This window comes from Pecten maximus, chromosome 14 (genome assembly GCF_902652985.1).
Source record: "Pecten maximus chromosome 14, xPecMax1.1, whole genome shotgun sequence".
NCBI lineage: Eukaryota > Metazoa > Mollusca > Bivalvia > Pectinida > Pectinidae > Pecten > Pecten maximus.
The window spans coordinates 19,947,235-19,966,593 of record NC_047028.1 but is presented as its reverse complement, the minus strand read 5'-3'; the positions used below and the strand labels follow the sequence as shown (position 1 = coordinate 19,966,593).

The 19,359-nt window shown below is 35.3% G+C and overlaps 1 protein-coding gene across 1 annotated transcript; it reads left to right on the top strand.

The window, feature by feature from the left end:
- The first annotated feature begins 9,867 nt into the window (after positions 1-9,867).
- Positions 9,868-15,152, top strand: LOC117342995 (type-2 ice-structuring protein-like). Its single transcript, XM_033905322.1, has 5 exons — positions 9,868-10,287; positions 11,360-11,460; positions 13,630-13,720; positions 14,370-14,572; positions 14,967-15,152. The coding sequence occupies exons 1-5, from the start codon at positions 9,951-9,953 to the stop codon at positions 14,985-14,987; spliced, it is 753 nt and encodes a 250-aa protein (XP_033761213.1). The 5' UTR covers positions 9,868-9,950; the 3' UTR covers positions 14,988-15,152.
- The last annotated feature ends 4,207 nt before the right edge of the window (positions 15,153-19,359 follow it).

Sequence of the window (19,359 nt, the reverse complement as noted above, 5' to 3'; positions counted from 1 at the left end):
TTTATTATGATTACACTGAAAGAAAATATCCGAGGATGTACGAACATATCTCCACGTCACAGGTAACAACTTGCTAAGTCTCCGGGGCGACAACTCTTACTATAAAAAAAAAAATATATGAATAGGCCTATTGCATTCCAAGGGAAAACGATAAACTGTAACTTTATCTATAAATCAATGTCCTGATTATTCTATCTCAAATGATTTTTTCGGACAAGATAGATTATTCTTCAAGATAGATTTTTTGTTTTATTTTCAAGGACATTTTTATTACATAAAAAGAAATATCTTTAAAAAAAGATAAACGGCATAGTTTTAATGCTGGTGATTATAATGTAAAACTGCTGGTGAAATAAATCAACGAACAAATGCGTTTCAGCACAGATAACAAAATTATATCAGTTTGAATCATTTTTGGTGATAATAATACTGCATTTGAATCAGGAATATAATTTTATTAATGTGTCATTTGAAAAGATACATCAACTTATTCAGCTTGCATTCAATCTTAACTTTGTTTCGTTTTTAAATGCATGTCTGCTTTTTGCATACATCAACTTAACCAGTAACGCCATCTGTCGCGTCATATCCGGGGCCAAAAGAATATTATACGGCTATGCCGAATAAACAAGCATGCATGCATCACTTTCAGGATATATGTTTTGCAATCATCATCATCATCAACATCATCATCATCATCATACTTGTGAATATATTCTGACAAAACATGCAAAGCATACGTGCACATCCTCACACACACACACACACACACACAACACACACACACACCCACCCACCTATATATAAATAGCTTGGCAACACAAATGATGAAGGAAGGCAACATTTTGACTCGTGCCCTGACCGGGCCTCGAACTCATGATCTACGGCACCCGATCGCCTAGCCAGAAATACCCACAGCTTATACCGCTGCGCCACATCGGCGTTCTTAAAAAAGAACGCTTCAATGGCGCACTTATGGTGGGCCCGATACCCTGGCATTAGATGATAAGTAAGATTATGAACTATATATGATTGACTACTCAGATTAATTTTCTGTATGAAATATTTGTTTACTTTGCTTTACTGGACAACTAGGGCATTCAACATATTTCAACTATATATATTACTCCATCCTATTCTTTCAGCTGCCTAATACATTCACTGACATGGATGGCAATTTCTACCATATTTGAAGTTCAATTTCTCACACCTGGGGAGATGATTGACATGCCTGTGTATCACCTATTCGTTTCATTAATTGATACCACCCATTCGAATAGGTGATATCACTTATTGAAACGAATAGGTGATATTACCAATTCGAATAGGTGATATCACTCATTCGAATAGGTTATATCACTTAATGAAACGAATAGGTGATATCACCAATTCGAATAGGTGATATCACTTATAAAATTTCATAAGTGATATCACCTATTCGAATAAGTGATATCACTTTAGAATCAATACAAACGACTGCTCCCAAATAAGACATGTTACACATGATGGAATTGGGGAGCATACAGTTTTCCAAATTTTATAAGTGATATCACTCATTCGAATAGGTGATACCACTTAATGAAACGAATAGGTGATATCACTTATAAAATTTCATAAGTGATATCACCTATTCGTATAGGTGATATCACTCATTCGAATAGGTGATATCACTTAAGAATTTTATAAGTGATATCACCTATTCGAATGGGTGATATCTATGGGGCGCCGTTTTACTATTTATTCCCATTTGGTGATATCACCTATTCGAATAAGTGATATCACCAATTCATCTTTTAAATAAGTGATATCACCTATAATTCGAATCGGTGATATCACCTATTCGAATTGGTGATATCACCTATTCGTTTCATTAAGTGATATCACTTATTCGAATGAGTGATATCACCTATTCGTTTCAATAAGTAGTGGCAGTATTTTCACTATCACAATAAAATACCTCAAAACATTGCCCCAGATGAGGGCATGGCTCCACAGCCGTAAGCTGTAATTGGCGCAAAACGAACTTTTTCCTCTGACGCAATCCAAACAGCGTGTAACACTGGTGGAATTATCTCCGTGTCTGTTCATGATCTTTGTTTTAACATATACGACTATAAATATTGGGTGGTAATCCTGTACACACAAGGGAGGTAAATCTTACTAGGGCTGCTGATCCAGCACATGCAGCAGCGATGCCTCAGCAATATGGCAGCTTCTATGTTAGTTTGTAACACCTGTCAATTTATCACGTTTCATAGGTGTCTACCGCAGTATTGCAATGTCATTACAGCACTGTTACATCTGGAAGATTAGCGCAAAGAACACGTACGTATTCTAGGCCTATTTATTTCATCCAACATGGAAGTTAAATCGTCAAAGTCCGTCAGAACTGCCAATATGTCCAGTGTGTCGGTGACCACTATTTACGCACACACACATATGCATGTACATTACGAATACAAAGAAACGCGCACGCCGATATGATACTCGCGTTTTTCTAATCTAACGGAGTAATTCAATAAATGACAATCATTATAATAGCACATAATGATTAAAATAATAATATTTATAAACAAAACTATTTATTACCAATACATACTATTAGGTATCATTGAATATATGACCCTATTACATTTACACACACAATTATATATATATATATATATATGGCTTCTTTTGTTATTACATATACACACACATATGCACCAGTGTTCAATCACACAATTATATATATATATATATGGCTTCTTTTGTTATTACATATACACACACATATGCACCAGTGTTCAATTATAGTAATTGAATGATATGAAATGGATATGGCAATTGAGTTTCTGCCCTTTGATAATAAGAAACAAGTTTGCCCGGGCTTCATCAGTTGAGAGACAAAAAGATAAATTTATTAAAAACAAAATAAAGAAAAAATAAAGAAAATTAAAAAAAAAGATCAGTTCAAAATTTATTATTACTATTATTATTAGAATTATTGAAAAAGTAATTAAAAATTGATCTGATCGACATCTATTAAGAATACATTTTGAAATAATATCTAAAGGAATCAATTACAAAGAATTATCAATAAATTCAGAAACAATTTCAAGGATGAATTTCAAAAATCAAAAATTGATCTTAACAGAAAAACAGTCAATTAAAAATTGATCTGAAAAATGAATTAAAAAAATATTAAGTACATTTAAAAATGATTTCATTAATTAAAAAAAATTGAAAAGCTACATAAGATGTTAAAGCTACAGGTCAAAATTGATCTGGTTATTAAATTCAATTTTTTTTCAAAAATAAATTTCTTAGCATTTCAAGAATGAATTCAACAAAATTAAAAATTTAAAAATATTTAAAGACTAAATTCAACAATGACCTGAAAAATGTATTCAAAAATTTATATTAAAAACAGATACAAAAAGGTTGAGGCTACAAGTCAAAATGAATCCGAAGATCGAATTCAAAACATTATTTAACAATGAATATTGAAATATTTGAATTAATTCATTTCTGTTTTGATAAATTCAACATTGATGTAAAGAATATATTGAAAAAAATAATATTTGAAAAATAATATAAAAATAAAAGTCAACAAATCTGATGGTTGAATTCCAAAATGTTTTCAGGAATAGTATTTCAAAATATTTAATTCAAAAATTTATTTGAAAAAATAAAAAATATTTAAAGACTAAATTTAACAATGATATGAAGAATGCATTCAAAGATTAATATTTGATTATACATTTATATAGCTTCTTTTGTTAATACATATACACACACACACATATGCACCAGTGTTGAAGGAATTATTTTCATGTACTGTATTTGGTCGCTCAAGAACTGAAAGAAAAAATGTTTATCAACATATTAAAACCTATCCTACATGCACAATAATCTTACTTTGATTATGACGTCACAGCTGTTAACTTATGGCGTTATCAGTAATTCTGAAGTCATATATCCCGGCAACGTCAAATAAAGTCCGCCTATGAAGGTAAATCTTGGCTTTTGTTTTATTTTTCTTTATATATACACACATATGATGAAGTCAACGAATTTTCAAGTAAATTATATATAAAACTAATGATTGACAAAACAGACTCGTCCAAAAAGAAAAGAAAAAACAAAACCTTTTGCCACAAATTTGATTCCTATCGCCCAAATTTTAAAACCATTTAGCCACTTGGAACCATATACTCCCCAAGTGTCATTTCTCCACAAAAGCTATATCGCACAATTATTTAATCTTGAACTTCGTCTAAAAGATGCCGACAAAAATGTCGACAGTTTTACATACCTGGGTGTAGTAATTTTAAATTATAATGGAAAATTTGTAAAGTCAAGTAATAGATTTATTGAGCAAGCACAAACGTCATTACATTGTATTTGCATTGTATGCAAATTCGTAACTTTTTATTCCAATTCATATACAGCTCTTTATTTTTTACTGTAGTATAGCCAATTTTGCTGTACGACTTCGAAGTATGGGGATTTGAAAGCTGAAACACATTGGAACAAATCCACCTGAAATTTTGTAAGAGAATGTTAAAAGTAAGATTTAGCACTGCATCTTTTATGGTTTATGGCGAACTCGGTCGAATTAAGTGTCAAACTTAGAATGGCACGATTTTGGAATCATGAATCTTATTTGTAATGAAAATAAATTGTAGCAGTATATTACTTAAATTACAATATGTAATATTATGTAATATGTTTTGTACACCACTGATTGGCTGTCAAGCCAAAAGTAATAAAATGAATTGAATTGAAATTGAAATTACCACTGAACCAGCATGACGCCAGAACGTATTCCTTAAATGGATTAGAACGTAAATTTAATGATTTTTAATTCAAGATGGATCCGTATAGAGAGAGGGATTACAAGGAAGTGCGTTTTTTGCTAAAATGTACATTGTATCCATTAAAAGTTTATTAGATAACATTGAAATGATGCACTTATTGTCGATTTAAAATTAATATACCAACACAAGTTGATGACATGTGTCTGCTTAGTACACAGCGCAAAAGCTTACAGAATATGCTCGAGATATGTGAATTGTATAGTAAACTGTGGCGCTTTACACAAAATAGAAACGCAATATTGATGCGAATTTATATCTTTACGAGCATCTTCTCCCATTGGTTAAGGATATAACACATGTTGGTATGATGTTAAATTATAATTTTTATAGTATTGAACGCACAGTACGTGTTTGAATGAATTTAAATGTGGTATCATGACCTTCACTAAAAGTGGAGCTCAACTATGTGGGTTAAATCGTCTATCTATCGGTAAAATAACTAAATCGAAAGTTTACGTTTCGGCACTTTATGGGTGTGAATTGTGGTGTCTACCAAAAGGTTGAATTTCAATGCTTGCAAGATCACAGCGTTTTATTTTAAAATCTATTCAAGGGTTTCTTGGATGATGGAGTATATAGAAGGGTATATAGATACTAAGTAACTGTTGTTCTTGGTAGATCATGTAACATAGAAAGAACTTGTATATCATATCTTGTATTTTTTACTCGATTATTTATGACATATACATGTATATGGAGACCGATATGTTTAATAATGGTTTCCCTTCGTGCTGAGTGAGTGGCATGTCGTTTTTATCGACTAGTATAACGAACGGCTCGCTAAAGCTCGTGTCTTTTGTAACTTTTAAAAAATAACTTACTCGTGTGAAATAAATTCCATAACCAACATCACTCGTTGTGTAACCTCTCTCTATATCTTTTTTAAGAACGCCGATGTGGCGCAGCGGTATAAGCTGTGGGTATTTCTGGCTAGGCGATTGGGTGCCGTAGATCGTGAGTTCGAGGCCCGGTCAGGGCACGAGCCAAAAGTTGCCTTCCTTCGTCATTTGTGTTGCCAAGTTATATATCTATTTATAATATACAAACACACCCACACATTCAGTTTCCTGGTAGCCTGATCAATCGTGTCAATTTAAGGGCTAAGTTTCTATGTATGCTATATATATTTTTTTTTCATCTGAAGGCAGAAATATTTCTCTTTAACAAAGCACATGTAGACTAAATCTACTTAGACTAGCATGGCCAGACGAGTTAATTACATTATTTCTCGATTACAGTAATGCAAGGAATAAACAGTTAAATGTTTCACAATTTAATGTGTTTGTTTCACTATTTGTTATGTTATTGGGGAGGGGGGGGGGGGGGGGGGGGGGGGGGGCTAGATTGAAGGAATGATCTTATAATCATCAGTCACGCGCTATATCCCCGTTATCTGAAATACATATAAACAGGTAAAATAAATTTCATTTTCGACTACAGTATTATATCATTTATCTAATTACAAGTCGCCCACATCATATCTATGATATATCTATTATTGATTTCTATGTAAGTACAATAGGAAGGGGTACAATAAAAAAAAATGCCATGCCCTCTCTTGGGCTCGAACTAGCGACCTTTCTTTATATTTTAAGACATTGACCATGTATTCTATTTATCCTGCAACAGTCATAAAAATACTCATAAAAATAATCATTTTGAAGTGAAACGGTGTCAAAAATGATAGGGTGGGTGTATTCCGACAATGCGGTGGCTGTTGCAGGATAAAAAATATAATAGTCCCTTATCCTACCCCTACCATATCAACAATTGATATGGTATAGGCGTAGGGGCTTTTATTTTATTTCTATAGAATACCAATACAGACGCCTGTGGTGATACTGATATAGTTATGGTAATTGGGATGTCTAAATGAGTTTTTCCATCACCCGTGGTCATCAACAAAAAATAATTTAATAGGTTACGTACACATATGGAAATATATATACATGTAAACAGGTAAATAAAAATAAGAGATATAATAGATAAAGAAATTCTGAACTCACATCACAGTTTATGATATTGTATAACACCGATATAATACAAACGGTTAATCTAAATGTTTTAGGTTTAGTTGTTCTGAATGATGTTTTGTTCTGGATAATTCTGATCATCTCTGGTAAAGAACCCCCTTTATAGCAACATTATAATAAAATGTGTAAGATTCTCTCCAGCATAGCATTCTGGCTGTTACTTCAGATGCTATATATTTAGTGCAGGCAGTAGCACATGCATGATATGGTGATGTCAATCTGGTTAGCTGCCTTAGAAAAGGCGATAAGTGCCATATTTTTGTTTCATGTCCTTTTTGTAGGCTGTTGCAGATGTCTTGGACAAATTCTAGTTGTTGGGTCGTGAGTAGCTCTGTATCCACGTTGTAGCCTGTCTGATATGTTGAACATTACCGCGGTACATGAGGGTGCTGGTGATAATTAATTCCATGATCTTACGGCAAATGCAATTCAGGGTTATAGAACTGTAATTTGATTGATCACATTTCTCCTTTAGTAAGATCGGATCTTCATTTACTTTCCGTTAGTCTATAGTAGTATACACGGAGTTGTCCAACTTTAATCATCTCGGTGATGATAAATGCTGCAAGGTCTCCAGTGGGGTAACTGTGGACATTATTTCCTTGATATAAATAATCGTCTGTATGGTTTTAGTGTCCATGAAATCTTTCTCCGTGCGCCTAGTTATCAGATGACATGTATTTTCTGCATATTTAGGCAAAGTCTTCTATTTTCTCTTATAATCTTCCTACTTCAGGTATTAGATAGGAGATACTATATTCTTTTCTCATTGATTTTTGATGGAAAATTTCTCTTCGTTCCCTTACTTATTTATTAAATGTCTCCTGTGATTCTGCGTCCTAGGGCAGCGGTGGCCTAGTGTTTAAGGTGTCTCGACATTTTATCACTAGCCCTTCACCTCTGGGTTGTGAGTTCGAAACCCACGTGGAGCATGCAGTTGCAAGTACTGACCGTGGGTCGATGGTTTTTCTCTGGGTACTCCGATGTTCCTCCGCCTCCAAAACCTGGCACGTCCTTAAATGACTTTGGCTGTTGATAGGACTTAAAAAAAACAACCAAACCTCTGCATTCTTCATATGTCATCTTCATCATGTATTGCTGGTTTCCGCAATGTCCTTTGTAAAATATTTCATAGTCTGCAGAGTTGTAGGTATTTCTTACAGGTTTCTGTCCTGGTAGACTTGGAGTGTGAAAGTGTCGTCCCATATGTATTTTATTCTTTTCACATACTACACAGGTTAATTCCCTCGTTGCCATAGGGACGAGATTAATATGATCTTTAAACCCCTTGGAGACAGGGGGTGGCAACCTCAGGAGGAAGATTCTTAAGTTGCCAAACACGAGGCTTGCCGAATATTTTGCGGCTTAATAATCCTACCCCGAGATTCCCCACCGTCTCCAACGAACTCACACATCTTGCCATGTTTACCCTCGTGTCTATCTAATTTGATGTTACATCAATGCAAGATAATGTTGACGTGACGGGATTGAATTGTGGACGTGACGTCATTGTATGGGAACGTGCAAAGAACACTTAAAGCTTGTCTTAATGCTCAAGTTAGATCAGAAAACCCCTCACCGGTAAAACTGTGGTGTTTCTGCCCGTGGAAAGAGAAAAGAGATTTACTCCATCCCTAACTCCACGGAATAACCACGTGATGTATGTAAGAATTATTTAATATTATACAGTTAAAGTATGGGTTGAGGGTATAACACATTTTTGGTTTCCCATGATAAGGTCTATTTCCCAAGGCGAAGCCGAGGAAAAGAGGCATAGCCGAGGGAGAACAGAAATTAGCTACATATCTCTCAAAATCATGCTTAAACCGCTTTATTTATACCGTAGAGATATCTTTGCCTAGAAAATATTTTTGAATACTGTCTCTTAGATGTCAACAGAACCAACACAACAAGAGTGAAATTAATGCACAGGCTATGGTGACCTTCAGTTCATTTTAAAAATTTCACAAGACAAACTGTAAATTTGCTGTAGATGATATCCTGGCTTTGTGTCCTATCCGAAGAATGTGATTTTGGTAACATATACCTATCTACATTCGGAACTTTCTGAATAATTGATCGCATTAGTAAACTGATCCAGTATCTTTAGGATCAACTTCATCTAATTCACAAAATTTAGACAGTGCCGAAAAATAGAAGGCGTGTTCGGTAACAATCTCCTACCACATCTCACGTTGTTTTCATAAATGACAGCGAGTTCGGTAACATTAACGATGTACACCTCTGAGAAGCCAAAAATTTCCTATATTAAACTTTTTTCTAATATAAAGTTTTCGAATGAGGAGTTTATGGCATAATAAAAATGCAAAAAAAAACCACCAAAAAAAACCCAACTATCACAAGAAAACATCCTTAAGCTCCGCCCACCGCTCGCTTCGCCTAGCAACTGATGGCATGTTCGGTAACAAGCTTCGCCCACCTCTCGCCTGATTGGCGCGGCGGATACACCCGAGTGCATGTGTATTAGTTCCCAAACTAACACACAGGACTAGACCACATCCAGACGATGTTTAGGAATAATGGGCGGGGCAATTGGGAATGATGGGAGACAGGGAGATCTAAACCCTCGGGATAAGATTTTTTAACTGCTATAAATATTCAAAACGTGTTCGGCAAATCAAGTGAGATTCTCCTGTCTCTCCTCCAATGGAATGAAAGATTGTACTAGCCTCACAAGAAGTAGAAGCACATTCATAATAATGAATTATCGACGTGACGTCATCGTATTGTTCCTTGACGTCATACGACTTTTATGCACCGAAAGCATTATTATACTGACTTGATGGGAACTAAACTGGAAAACTTTAACCTATTTCACACGGTGTCATTATCATATCTAATTGGTAAGGAGAGCCATATCAGCTATTCTATTGTATACTACAAGTCACCTAAATTACAGGAAACGTGCACTTACTGAATCAGAGCAGTGTTCTAAAAAAACAAGTGTCGACATTTTTATACAGCGCAGTCATCCCATAGCTATCATAACAGACGGCATACACGTACTGTCGAGTGTCGATATAGAAATAGCAATATGCAGCAAGTTTTTGTATTTTTAATATTAGCATGTGTGTCTTCACCTGGGACACCTAAATCTGTCGATGTCGACACCGATGATGACGTTTTGACGGGTTTAGAAAAGAAAACTCTTGAACTGGAAACACAAATTGCTGGATTGAAAACAGAGATTTGTGCATTGGAGATGAAAATGAAGGAAGAGAGAGATTCAAATCAGAATCAACTAAAGGGGGTATCAGCGAATGTGTCGGACACCATGAAGGTTGTCGGAGACCACACAGCTGCCTTGGCCACACTACGACTTGACATAGATAGCCTGATTCAGAGTGTGAACTCTCCACCTCCAACTCCTGGTAAGTATAGTCTATATATTTGACGCTAAAATATTTTAATAAAGGTAAAAACCTTGATATGTTTGCAACTAACAGTATTTATATAGGCATATTTGTGACGTCATCGACTTTATTTATTATTTGATTAATTAATTTATTATTTATTGTCTTAATAGCGATGATCTAGTATTTGTTATATATGTAGTTAGTTAAACAGTCACTCTACGGTAATACGAAAGGCGAGTAATGTTTGCCTAGCCCCGTATGTATATATGTTCTGTAAACAGATAGCACTTTACCACATCGAACTGCTTTGTTTCTTCGAGGAACTTTTACAAAAAAAAAAAAAAAAAAAAAAATCAATGTACAAAGATTTTAAATAAAAAATAAATAGATAAATAGAAAAAAATAAAATAAAATGGAACCACGTATCATATTTCAGCTTACCACTTAAAATATGTCTTACATATGATATTAAACGTAAGATAACATTCTATCTAATATCACAAACATTTATGGTGATAGGATTGCAATGAACATCGGGTTTTTCACGGTTCAAAATCTCGAGGTGACGACCACTCTGATGACTATGGTGACCCCTTAATAACGTAACGCTGCCGATATAAAAATATTTTATATTTTAAAATATATTTTTGTTTCGTCTATTTTTTGCACAGTGGAAGTCTGCTATAAATGTCTTAGATTCCTGTGAGAATGGTATAATGTAATAATGAACTTTCCTGTGTGTCACATGTTGTAAAACAATTTTGGAGGAGAGGGCTTTAATAAGTTGTATAACTTGTGCCCAATCCTCATGCTTACAGTTTGAAGCAATAAAAATATGTTTAAACTTAGATGAAAAGTGACATCACAGCAAGCTAAGCACATAACATTAGTGTATTCGCAATATTGTAACATTTTAAAACACGAGGTATACCTCTATCAATTGTTGGACGCCAAAGTCATGAACATTTCACAAACCAAATTCTACTGAATTCAATGGAAAATAATTGAACATGACACACACGCGAATATTTTGCATGTGATACTAACATAACACTTTTGTTAATGGTAACAAAATTGATACTTTTAGCGCCGACTGATGTCTCCGTGTGTCCGGGTGACGACTGGGTGGAACACAATGGGCATTGTATTTTATTCAGCAGCGAATCAGTAACTTGGAACACAGCTAAGGTATCAGTATGGCAAGCCCTGGTATCATCAACGTTCCTAAACTTTTGGAAATTCTGTAACTTTATTTGTGACGTTGATGAAACCGGGGATATTTTTTCTCTAGATTTATATTTCAAAGCGTCATTCACTTTTTCAATCATTTGTTAGCTGTACAATCTTAGCTGGCACTTGTTTTAGTATTTTTCACATTTACTGTAAACAATGATAATAAATTGTGTTAGAACCATTTCCTAACCCACTGGCTATGTATCTGTTGATATACTGCATGTCCATATGGACACTGGGTTTGTAATTCATGTCAAGTCTCTATGGTACAATACAGATAAATTGTCCCATACGATATCGCATGTTTGTTTAAGTGCCTGTCACACCTAGCCGATTTGACTACAGTTTTGGTAGTGTGGGCTACAGGACTACATGTAAACTATGACAGAAAACATACCTCCTCAAGGAGTTGATATAGACATTGTTGCTAAAGGCCCCATAACCACAGACAATTATTTGTGTACTGCCTTGAGACGGCTATTTTACTGTGATATAGCAGTGTATCAATCTCTACATTATATTCAGTTAAAGTCTGTATTTTCCGGTGACATTCTGTTTGTGCGAGTGTTTTTAATCTGCTAAAATTAGTCTTGTGATTTCCGCTCTTCTGCGATACTCAATGATACCCTGCAACACAAAGTAGTGCATTGTATCATAGAGGAGAAGAAGTCTAATTTTGATCAGATTAGGAATATTTATAAAGTCATACAATTCTTAAATGTCTCGCACTGACTGCAAATCAATACCTCTAGGGTGGAGTTAACAATGTCAAAGACATCTAGGGCGGAGTTAACAATGTCAAAGACCTCTAGGGCGGAGTTAACAAAGTCAAATACCTCTAGGGCGGAGTTAACAATGTCAAAGACATCTAGGGCGGAGTTAACAATGTCAAAGACATCTAGGGCGGAGTTAACAATGTCAAAGACCTCTAGGGCGGAGTTAACAAAGTCAAATACCTCTAGGGCGGATTTAACAAAGTCAAAGACCTCTAGGGCGGAGTTAACAAAGTCAAATACCTCTAGGGCGGAGTTAACAAAGTCAAAGACCTCTAGGGCGGAGTTAACAATGTCAAAGACCTCTAGGGCGGAGTTAACAATGTCAAAGACCTCTAGGGCGGAGTTAACAATGTCAAAGACCTCTAGGGCGGAGTTAACAATGTCAAAGACCTCTAGGGCGGAGTTAACAATGTCAAAGACCTCTAGGGCGTAGTTAACAAAGTCAATTACCTCTAGGGCGGAGTTAACAAAGTCAAAGACCTCTAGGGCGGAGTTAACAATGTCAATTACCTCTAGGGCGGACTTAACAAAGTTAAGGACCTCTAGGGCAGAGTTAACAAAGTCAAATACCTCTAGGGCGGAGTTAACAAAGTCAAAGACCTCTAGGGCGGAGTTAACAAAGTCAAAGACCTCTAGGGCGGAGTTAACAAAGTCAAAAACCTCTAGGGCGGAGTTAACATAAATTGATGACGCTGTGATAGCATCACATGAACAATAAATTGCTTGGTGGTGGAAAACACACCATTTGAGTTGAATTCAGTCAGTATTATTAGAAAAATTAGTAAAAATGAGTAGCCTTAAGATAGTAATAATCTGACATCAGTGTCAATGTTATTTGGCATTGATTAAACTCATTAACCTATCTTTGGTACATCAAATTATGAACTCGTAAAATCAACTTCATATTGAAGAAACTCATAAAAAATCCCCTATTTATGTGTGATTCCCATTAAAGTAAGGCGTCCATAGGAGAAATTGTCATTAATGCAATTTTCTAGCAACCACGGCATCATCCCGGTAAATATGTGAGAAAGGAATTAACACAAACTTAACCTTTGGTAGAGGAATGAGGAAGTAAAGTTTTGGGGAAAGTAAACTAACTTTTGTAGAGGAAATGAAACGGTAAAGTTTGGGGGAGGTAAACTAATTGTTTTAAAGGGATGAAGAGGTAAAGTTTGGGGAAATTAAACTAACTTTTGTAGAGGAAATGAAACGATAAAGTTTGGGGGAAAAGTAAACTAATTTTTGTAGAGAAATGAAGAGGTAAATTTTGGTAAAAGTTTTGTAGTTCATTAAAATCCTGTTTTCTATGACGAAGATGTATAGATCAGATGGTTTAATATTTTAGGTACGCTGCATGTATTACGGCGCCCATCTCATGGTTGTGGACACGGAAGAGCTGAACACATTTCTGAAGATCCGACTACGAGCTCCTGATGGTATGAATTCTTCAGAAGCAAATTTCTGTACAACTTATTTTGAAAACTGCATAACATGAAACATTAATGAATACTTTTGTTCGTGAATTAAAGCTATTTCGGTAGTTCGATTCATGGTACAGACGTCGCGGATTCCTGATGTATACAAACATAAGTCAAATAGAATATTTGTGCGTTTTTTCTCATATTTTTTTATCGACCATCAAAATAAAAATAAAGTTGATACCTTTCATGTTACACAGCAATTTTCACTTTAACTATTAATGCTTAAACATAATTTATCACAAATCATGAAGATATAAGTATTGTCAATTATCAAAGATACATATTTTAGTAGCTTTCCAGTCTTCTCTAGATCTTAAGTGGAAATATAGCCGGCCTATGCCGAAATAAAAACCACTTTATTTATAGGAACATTATGACCATTAGTTGTGAAAGTTTCAATATGTGAAAAAATCGTTGCAAACTGAAAATGATGACCGACATATTGAATATAAATGTTGTGTGTAGGTATACTTCAGCCTTACCTGTATTTGTTATAAGATTGGAAAAGTCGATTGCAACTTAGTACCTAATTAAAAAGACAAAAACTAGCAAAAATCACCGAAGCGTGTCCCTAAGGTATCAATTAGCTTGTTTTTGTTTTCAGGTAACAGTCATTACGTGGGTGGGATTGATTTCGGCCAAGCCAACTGGATATGGGACTCTACCAATACTGAAATAGGATACACCGACTGGAGGATAAGCCAGCCGAGTAATGGGAGAACCGAACACTGTTTAGTGGTCTGCTCTGGTTCTACCTGTCAGTGGAATGATGTGGATTGCTATGGCAACAAAAAATATATCTGCCAGGTGTGTACTGTTTTTCAAGTTTCTAAACTTTTTGAATTATTTCATTATAATACGTACAACCAAAGTATTATTTCATTTCTGACAAGTTCTAGAAGTAAGGAACAGCTGTATGATGTAGTTCAATTCATTTTAAACTGTTCTGTATCTAACTCTAAATTTTGTATTGATAATACCAATATTCTGTGTGCCTTTTATACATTCCTGTCAGAAAATATCAACAGGATATTGTTTTAAGGGCAGTAAAACTTAGACAGTTATTTTCAAGGTAGATATCGTTTGCTATCTTATATAATATCACTTTGATAGATGTTCCAGTACTTGTTTTTATAGTCCATATTCATAATATAATGGGATACAGTAGTACATTGGAATTGTTTTCTCTCTTTGTTAACAGAAAGCTGCTGTGCATGGATAAGTTGTAGAAAGCGGATTCCATCAAAAAGACATTTCCCATTCTAGGGAAACAAAGATTATCTACAACATATGGTTATACCACAGATACTTCTCTAAAAAATAAACTAATTGCCTCCCTTGTCATGCTTTTGTGTTGAAATTAAAAAGCAACTCGAAATAGTGGTAATTACATTTCGTGTGAGTTTTTTAAAACAATTATTTCTCGGATCATCTTGTACCATGATTTTAGTTTGTTTTATTATCGATTGTCGTGGCGTGATTGTGGATTTAACGGGGAAAAAATTATACAGATATTTAAACAGGGGGAAGTAACTCTTGTCGTCTTGACGCTGCTATACTCATGCTGTTTATTTGAATGCTATGAGACACATTCACTATCTTCCTTAGTGTCTTTATATTATAAATCTACGATTACACTTATATTTATATGACAGACGGTTCCATAAAAGAGGAATATCCCATGTAGGCGATAAACCATTTACACTGATGTGTTGGGGATCGCTTGGCTGTGTGTTTCAATACAGAAAAATGTCGAACACGTGCTTCCTCCAACTTATATTTTTTATTCTTCTCAACTAATCATAAAAACAACTTCCCACACAAATTATGGAGTGATATCCTAACATAAAAAGATGACATTGTATAATTCTGGATACACACTTGATGATTGATAATATATATATTATGTGATAAGCACACATTTGTCATATATATAACAATACATTAATATTATGACACGACGACAGAACACTGACAATAGTCGGGGAGAGGAAACCTAGCAATGGGCAGTGTCACGTAGGCGGTAAAACCAGTTACACAATAATAGTATGACACGCCGTCAAAACAATGACTTTAGTCGGGGAGACGAAACCTAGCAATGGGCAGAGTCATGTAGGCGGTAAACTAGTTACACATTAAATTTATGACACGACGACAGAACACTGACTATAGTCGGGGAGAGGAAACCTAGCAATGGGATCATGTAGGCGATAAACCACACTTACCAGTATTGGGACTAATCAAATGTCTGGAAATGGTGCACTGACTCACTTGAAATAAATTTTTCAAAAATTCAATTACATAAGGTTATTTCTGCAGATCTAACAGAAAAAAAAACTTACGTAGTTGAAGAGAGGAGTTTGCTGTTTGTTTTGTTTGTTTTTATTTATACACTATCAGACATGGGATCGCTATAAAACAAGCTTTGATTGTCCTGTTTTTAAACTTTATTTGACCCTTTGTGAATAAGAACAAAATGCAAACCTATTCATGGGTACATCTGTTAAACTTCCAGACATAAGGTTCTTTGTATAGAGTTAAACATACTACACTCTATGTTAAAGTATTGGACCTCTTTTTAACGCTCCCTACCCGTGTCGGTTTAGGTTTCTCGGGAGGCTGAGAACCGGGCCTATCGGTACTATCGTTGTTGCGTTCTTGAACATGAGACGGGCCTCCCGTATATTGTTCTGTGAGGAAGTCACCAACTATCAAAAAGCGTCACAGCCTCAAAATGACACTGGCTGACACGGGGCGATAAACCCAGCAAAAAACAAAAACAAAAAAACAAAAACAAACAACAACAACAAAAGTTGGTGTTCAATATGTAGGTTAAATAATTCTACATCGAAAAAAAGATATAATATAACATCACTTTTTTTTTCTTTCAATTTTTTTTCTTCATATTAGCGTATACTCTGTAAAACAAAATATTGAAAATAGTTATAACATTAGAATACTGCTGCGCCTTACGTAGCCATTGTCTTTTGTAAGAGGCGCTTGATGTGGAAAACCTTCAAAATTCGGATTTACCAAAATATATTTCCTCAACATAGTGACGTGAAAACGACCCAACGTTTCTGTTGTACCGTTGTCAATATTTTGTTATGTGTAAGACGTTGCCAATCTTCGCTAGCCAAGGCTTCTGATAACGTTACACTCCACAAACGTTCGTGGAGTATAACGTAATCAGAAGCCTTGGCTAGCGAAGATGGACGTAGCCAGACTGTGTATCTTACTACATAAATGTACAGAGTGCAGAATATGACATTTCAGAACGATGGCAGATAAAACTCAATATTGAGTGGTCCAATTACCCCTTTACACTGTCTCCATATGACCTGTTTCGAGCCAAACCCATTTAGATACGTTAGTAAAAAATTAAACTAAATTTATCAATTGAATATTTGAATAAATTCGAATCGTAATACCTCTCTCCCTGACTCTCTGTCTCTCTGTTTCTCTCTCTCTCTCTCTCTCTCTCTCTCTGTCTCTCTCTCTCTCTCTCTCTCTCTCTCTCTCTCTCTCTCTCTCTCTCTCTCTCTCTCTCTCTCTCTCTCTCTCTCTCTCTCTCTCTCTCTCTCTCTCCCCAAATATAATTGTTAATATTTCAAATGTCATGTCATCTTGTATAAAAATTGTAAAAAATCATGATAATTGGGAAAGGGCTTCATATAAGTTTGAAAACTTGTGCCCAATCCTCTTGTATATATTGATACAAATAAAATATGTTTAAATCAAATTAAGATACGTACAGGTGGAGCCATTATCAAGGAACTGATAGACACACAATCGGATAACCTCGGGCCTTTCCGAGCTAGGAAATTAAAAAGAATACCCGAGGAGTTCCGATTGATAGACACACTGACTGCTGTGTTTATGGTAATTATATACAAATGGATGGACACCTCAGAGTGATCTATTCTTTAAATGATCTTTAAACAAAAGTACAATAATGAACAGTTTTGAAAATCACAATACGTCTTTTATAAATTGACCTTAAAACAAAAGAAGTAAGCTGCTGAAACTGACACAATTAATCCTACATAATATGTCACGATGTCCAACAACAAGTTCAGGCAAAGATGGTCACCCGATATATATTGTCTATTGGAATATGGCTAGTGTTCATTTTTATGAGTAACTTAATACATGATATAGCTTGATGATGAAAGGAGCTGAATATAAAATCTTACGTGATACAGATGATTAACATATCGGGTAAAAGTTATCCATACACACCACGATATATACAACAATACAATATTGGAGTTCATGCGTGAAATTGCTTTCCGAACTTTCTATTAAAGTTTCACCAGCTGTAATTATACACACACAGTCAAAAACTGCTGCCTTTCATGTCAACAAGTTTCGCTCGAGTCGGCATTTAAAAATATTAAATCAAGCGTTTTGGAGATCCCGCCCGGGTCATTTAGCAGTGAATAGAAAGTTTCATATTTATATGAAAAGCGAAAGCACGAACGATTCATTCGCGAAGTTCCTTTTATAATGACAGATGATATTTACTGTCGCATTAGAACCCTACTGTACCTTAGAAAGACCCGACAGGAAGTCAATTAGCTTTCATCACTTTTTTTTTGTGTGTGAAGTTTCTCCCTTTCACATAACTAGCAAATTAATATGTCATGTTCACAATGATGGTGTTGCTATCCATTCAGCAGCAATGGCCTTGCTGTGCATATGATTATTAATTTGAAGCATCTAATTTTAATAATATTATGATTTATAATTTTATGATCATATGTCCCGCTGTTTCACAGCCATAGGATTTTCTACAACGTCCAGTCATCATCTTTTTCAAAGTTGTGGAACTTGCAGGCGGAGCTGCCATACGGCACGGCTTTCATATGACATCTCCAGCACTGCCCTTTGGCGTCCGCATTAACAGCTGAGTAGACTCGAACACAACAGAATAAGTATCTTGTTCAACACAGTGCCGGGACTTTAACTTGCGACCATTCGGTCACGTAGCCCTGTGTCATACCACTAGACTGGCTTGCCTCCGAAAAATCAAGTTTCCATAGATTGTATCAGAGTGGTGATCCATGAGGATATTGAAGTAATGTTTTTCTGTCGTCAATTTCGTTGCTTGGCGTCTCATTTGCTACAGTTCTTGTCATTTCTTTCTTTTTATAATATGTTAATTAAGTTGTTTTCTGTGTATCTTCGGTTCATGTTTATGTTGTTATCTTTTATTCTGTTGCCTGTCCTCCTGTATTGTGGTGTAGTCTTAGTTCCGGATGTTGTCTTTCCTTCTGTGTTGTGGTGTAGTCTTAGTTCCGGATGTTGTCTTTCCTTCTGTGTTGTGGTGTAGTCTTAGTTCCGGATGTTGTCTTTCCTTCTGTGTTGTGGTGTAGTCTTAGTTCCGGATGTTGTCTTTCCTTCTGTGTTGTGGTGTAGTCTTAGTTCCGGATGTTGTCTTTCCTTCTGTGTTGTGGTGTAGTCTTAGTTCCGAATGTTGTCTTTCCTTCCGGTTGTGGTGTAGTCTTAGTTCCGGATATCGTCTTTCCTTCTGTGTTGTGGTGTAGTCTTAGTTCCGAATGTTGTCTTTCCTTCTGTGTTGTGGTGTAGTC

Coding starts and splice junctions, on each gene's coding strand:
- LOC117342995 (XM_033905322.1), top strand. CDS start 9,951: ATGCAGCAAGTTTTTGTATTTTTAATATTAGCATGTGTGTCTTCACCT. Junction 10,288..11,359: donor CTCTCCACCTCCAACTCCTG/GTAAGTATAGTC, acceptor TGATACTTTTAG/CGCCGACTGATGTCTCCGTG. Junction 14,573..14,966: donor ACAAAAAATATATCTGCCAG/GTGTGTACTGTT, acceptor CTTTGTTAACAG/AAAGCTGCTGTGCATGGATA.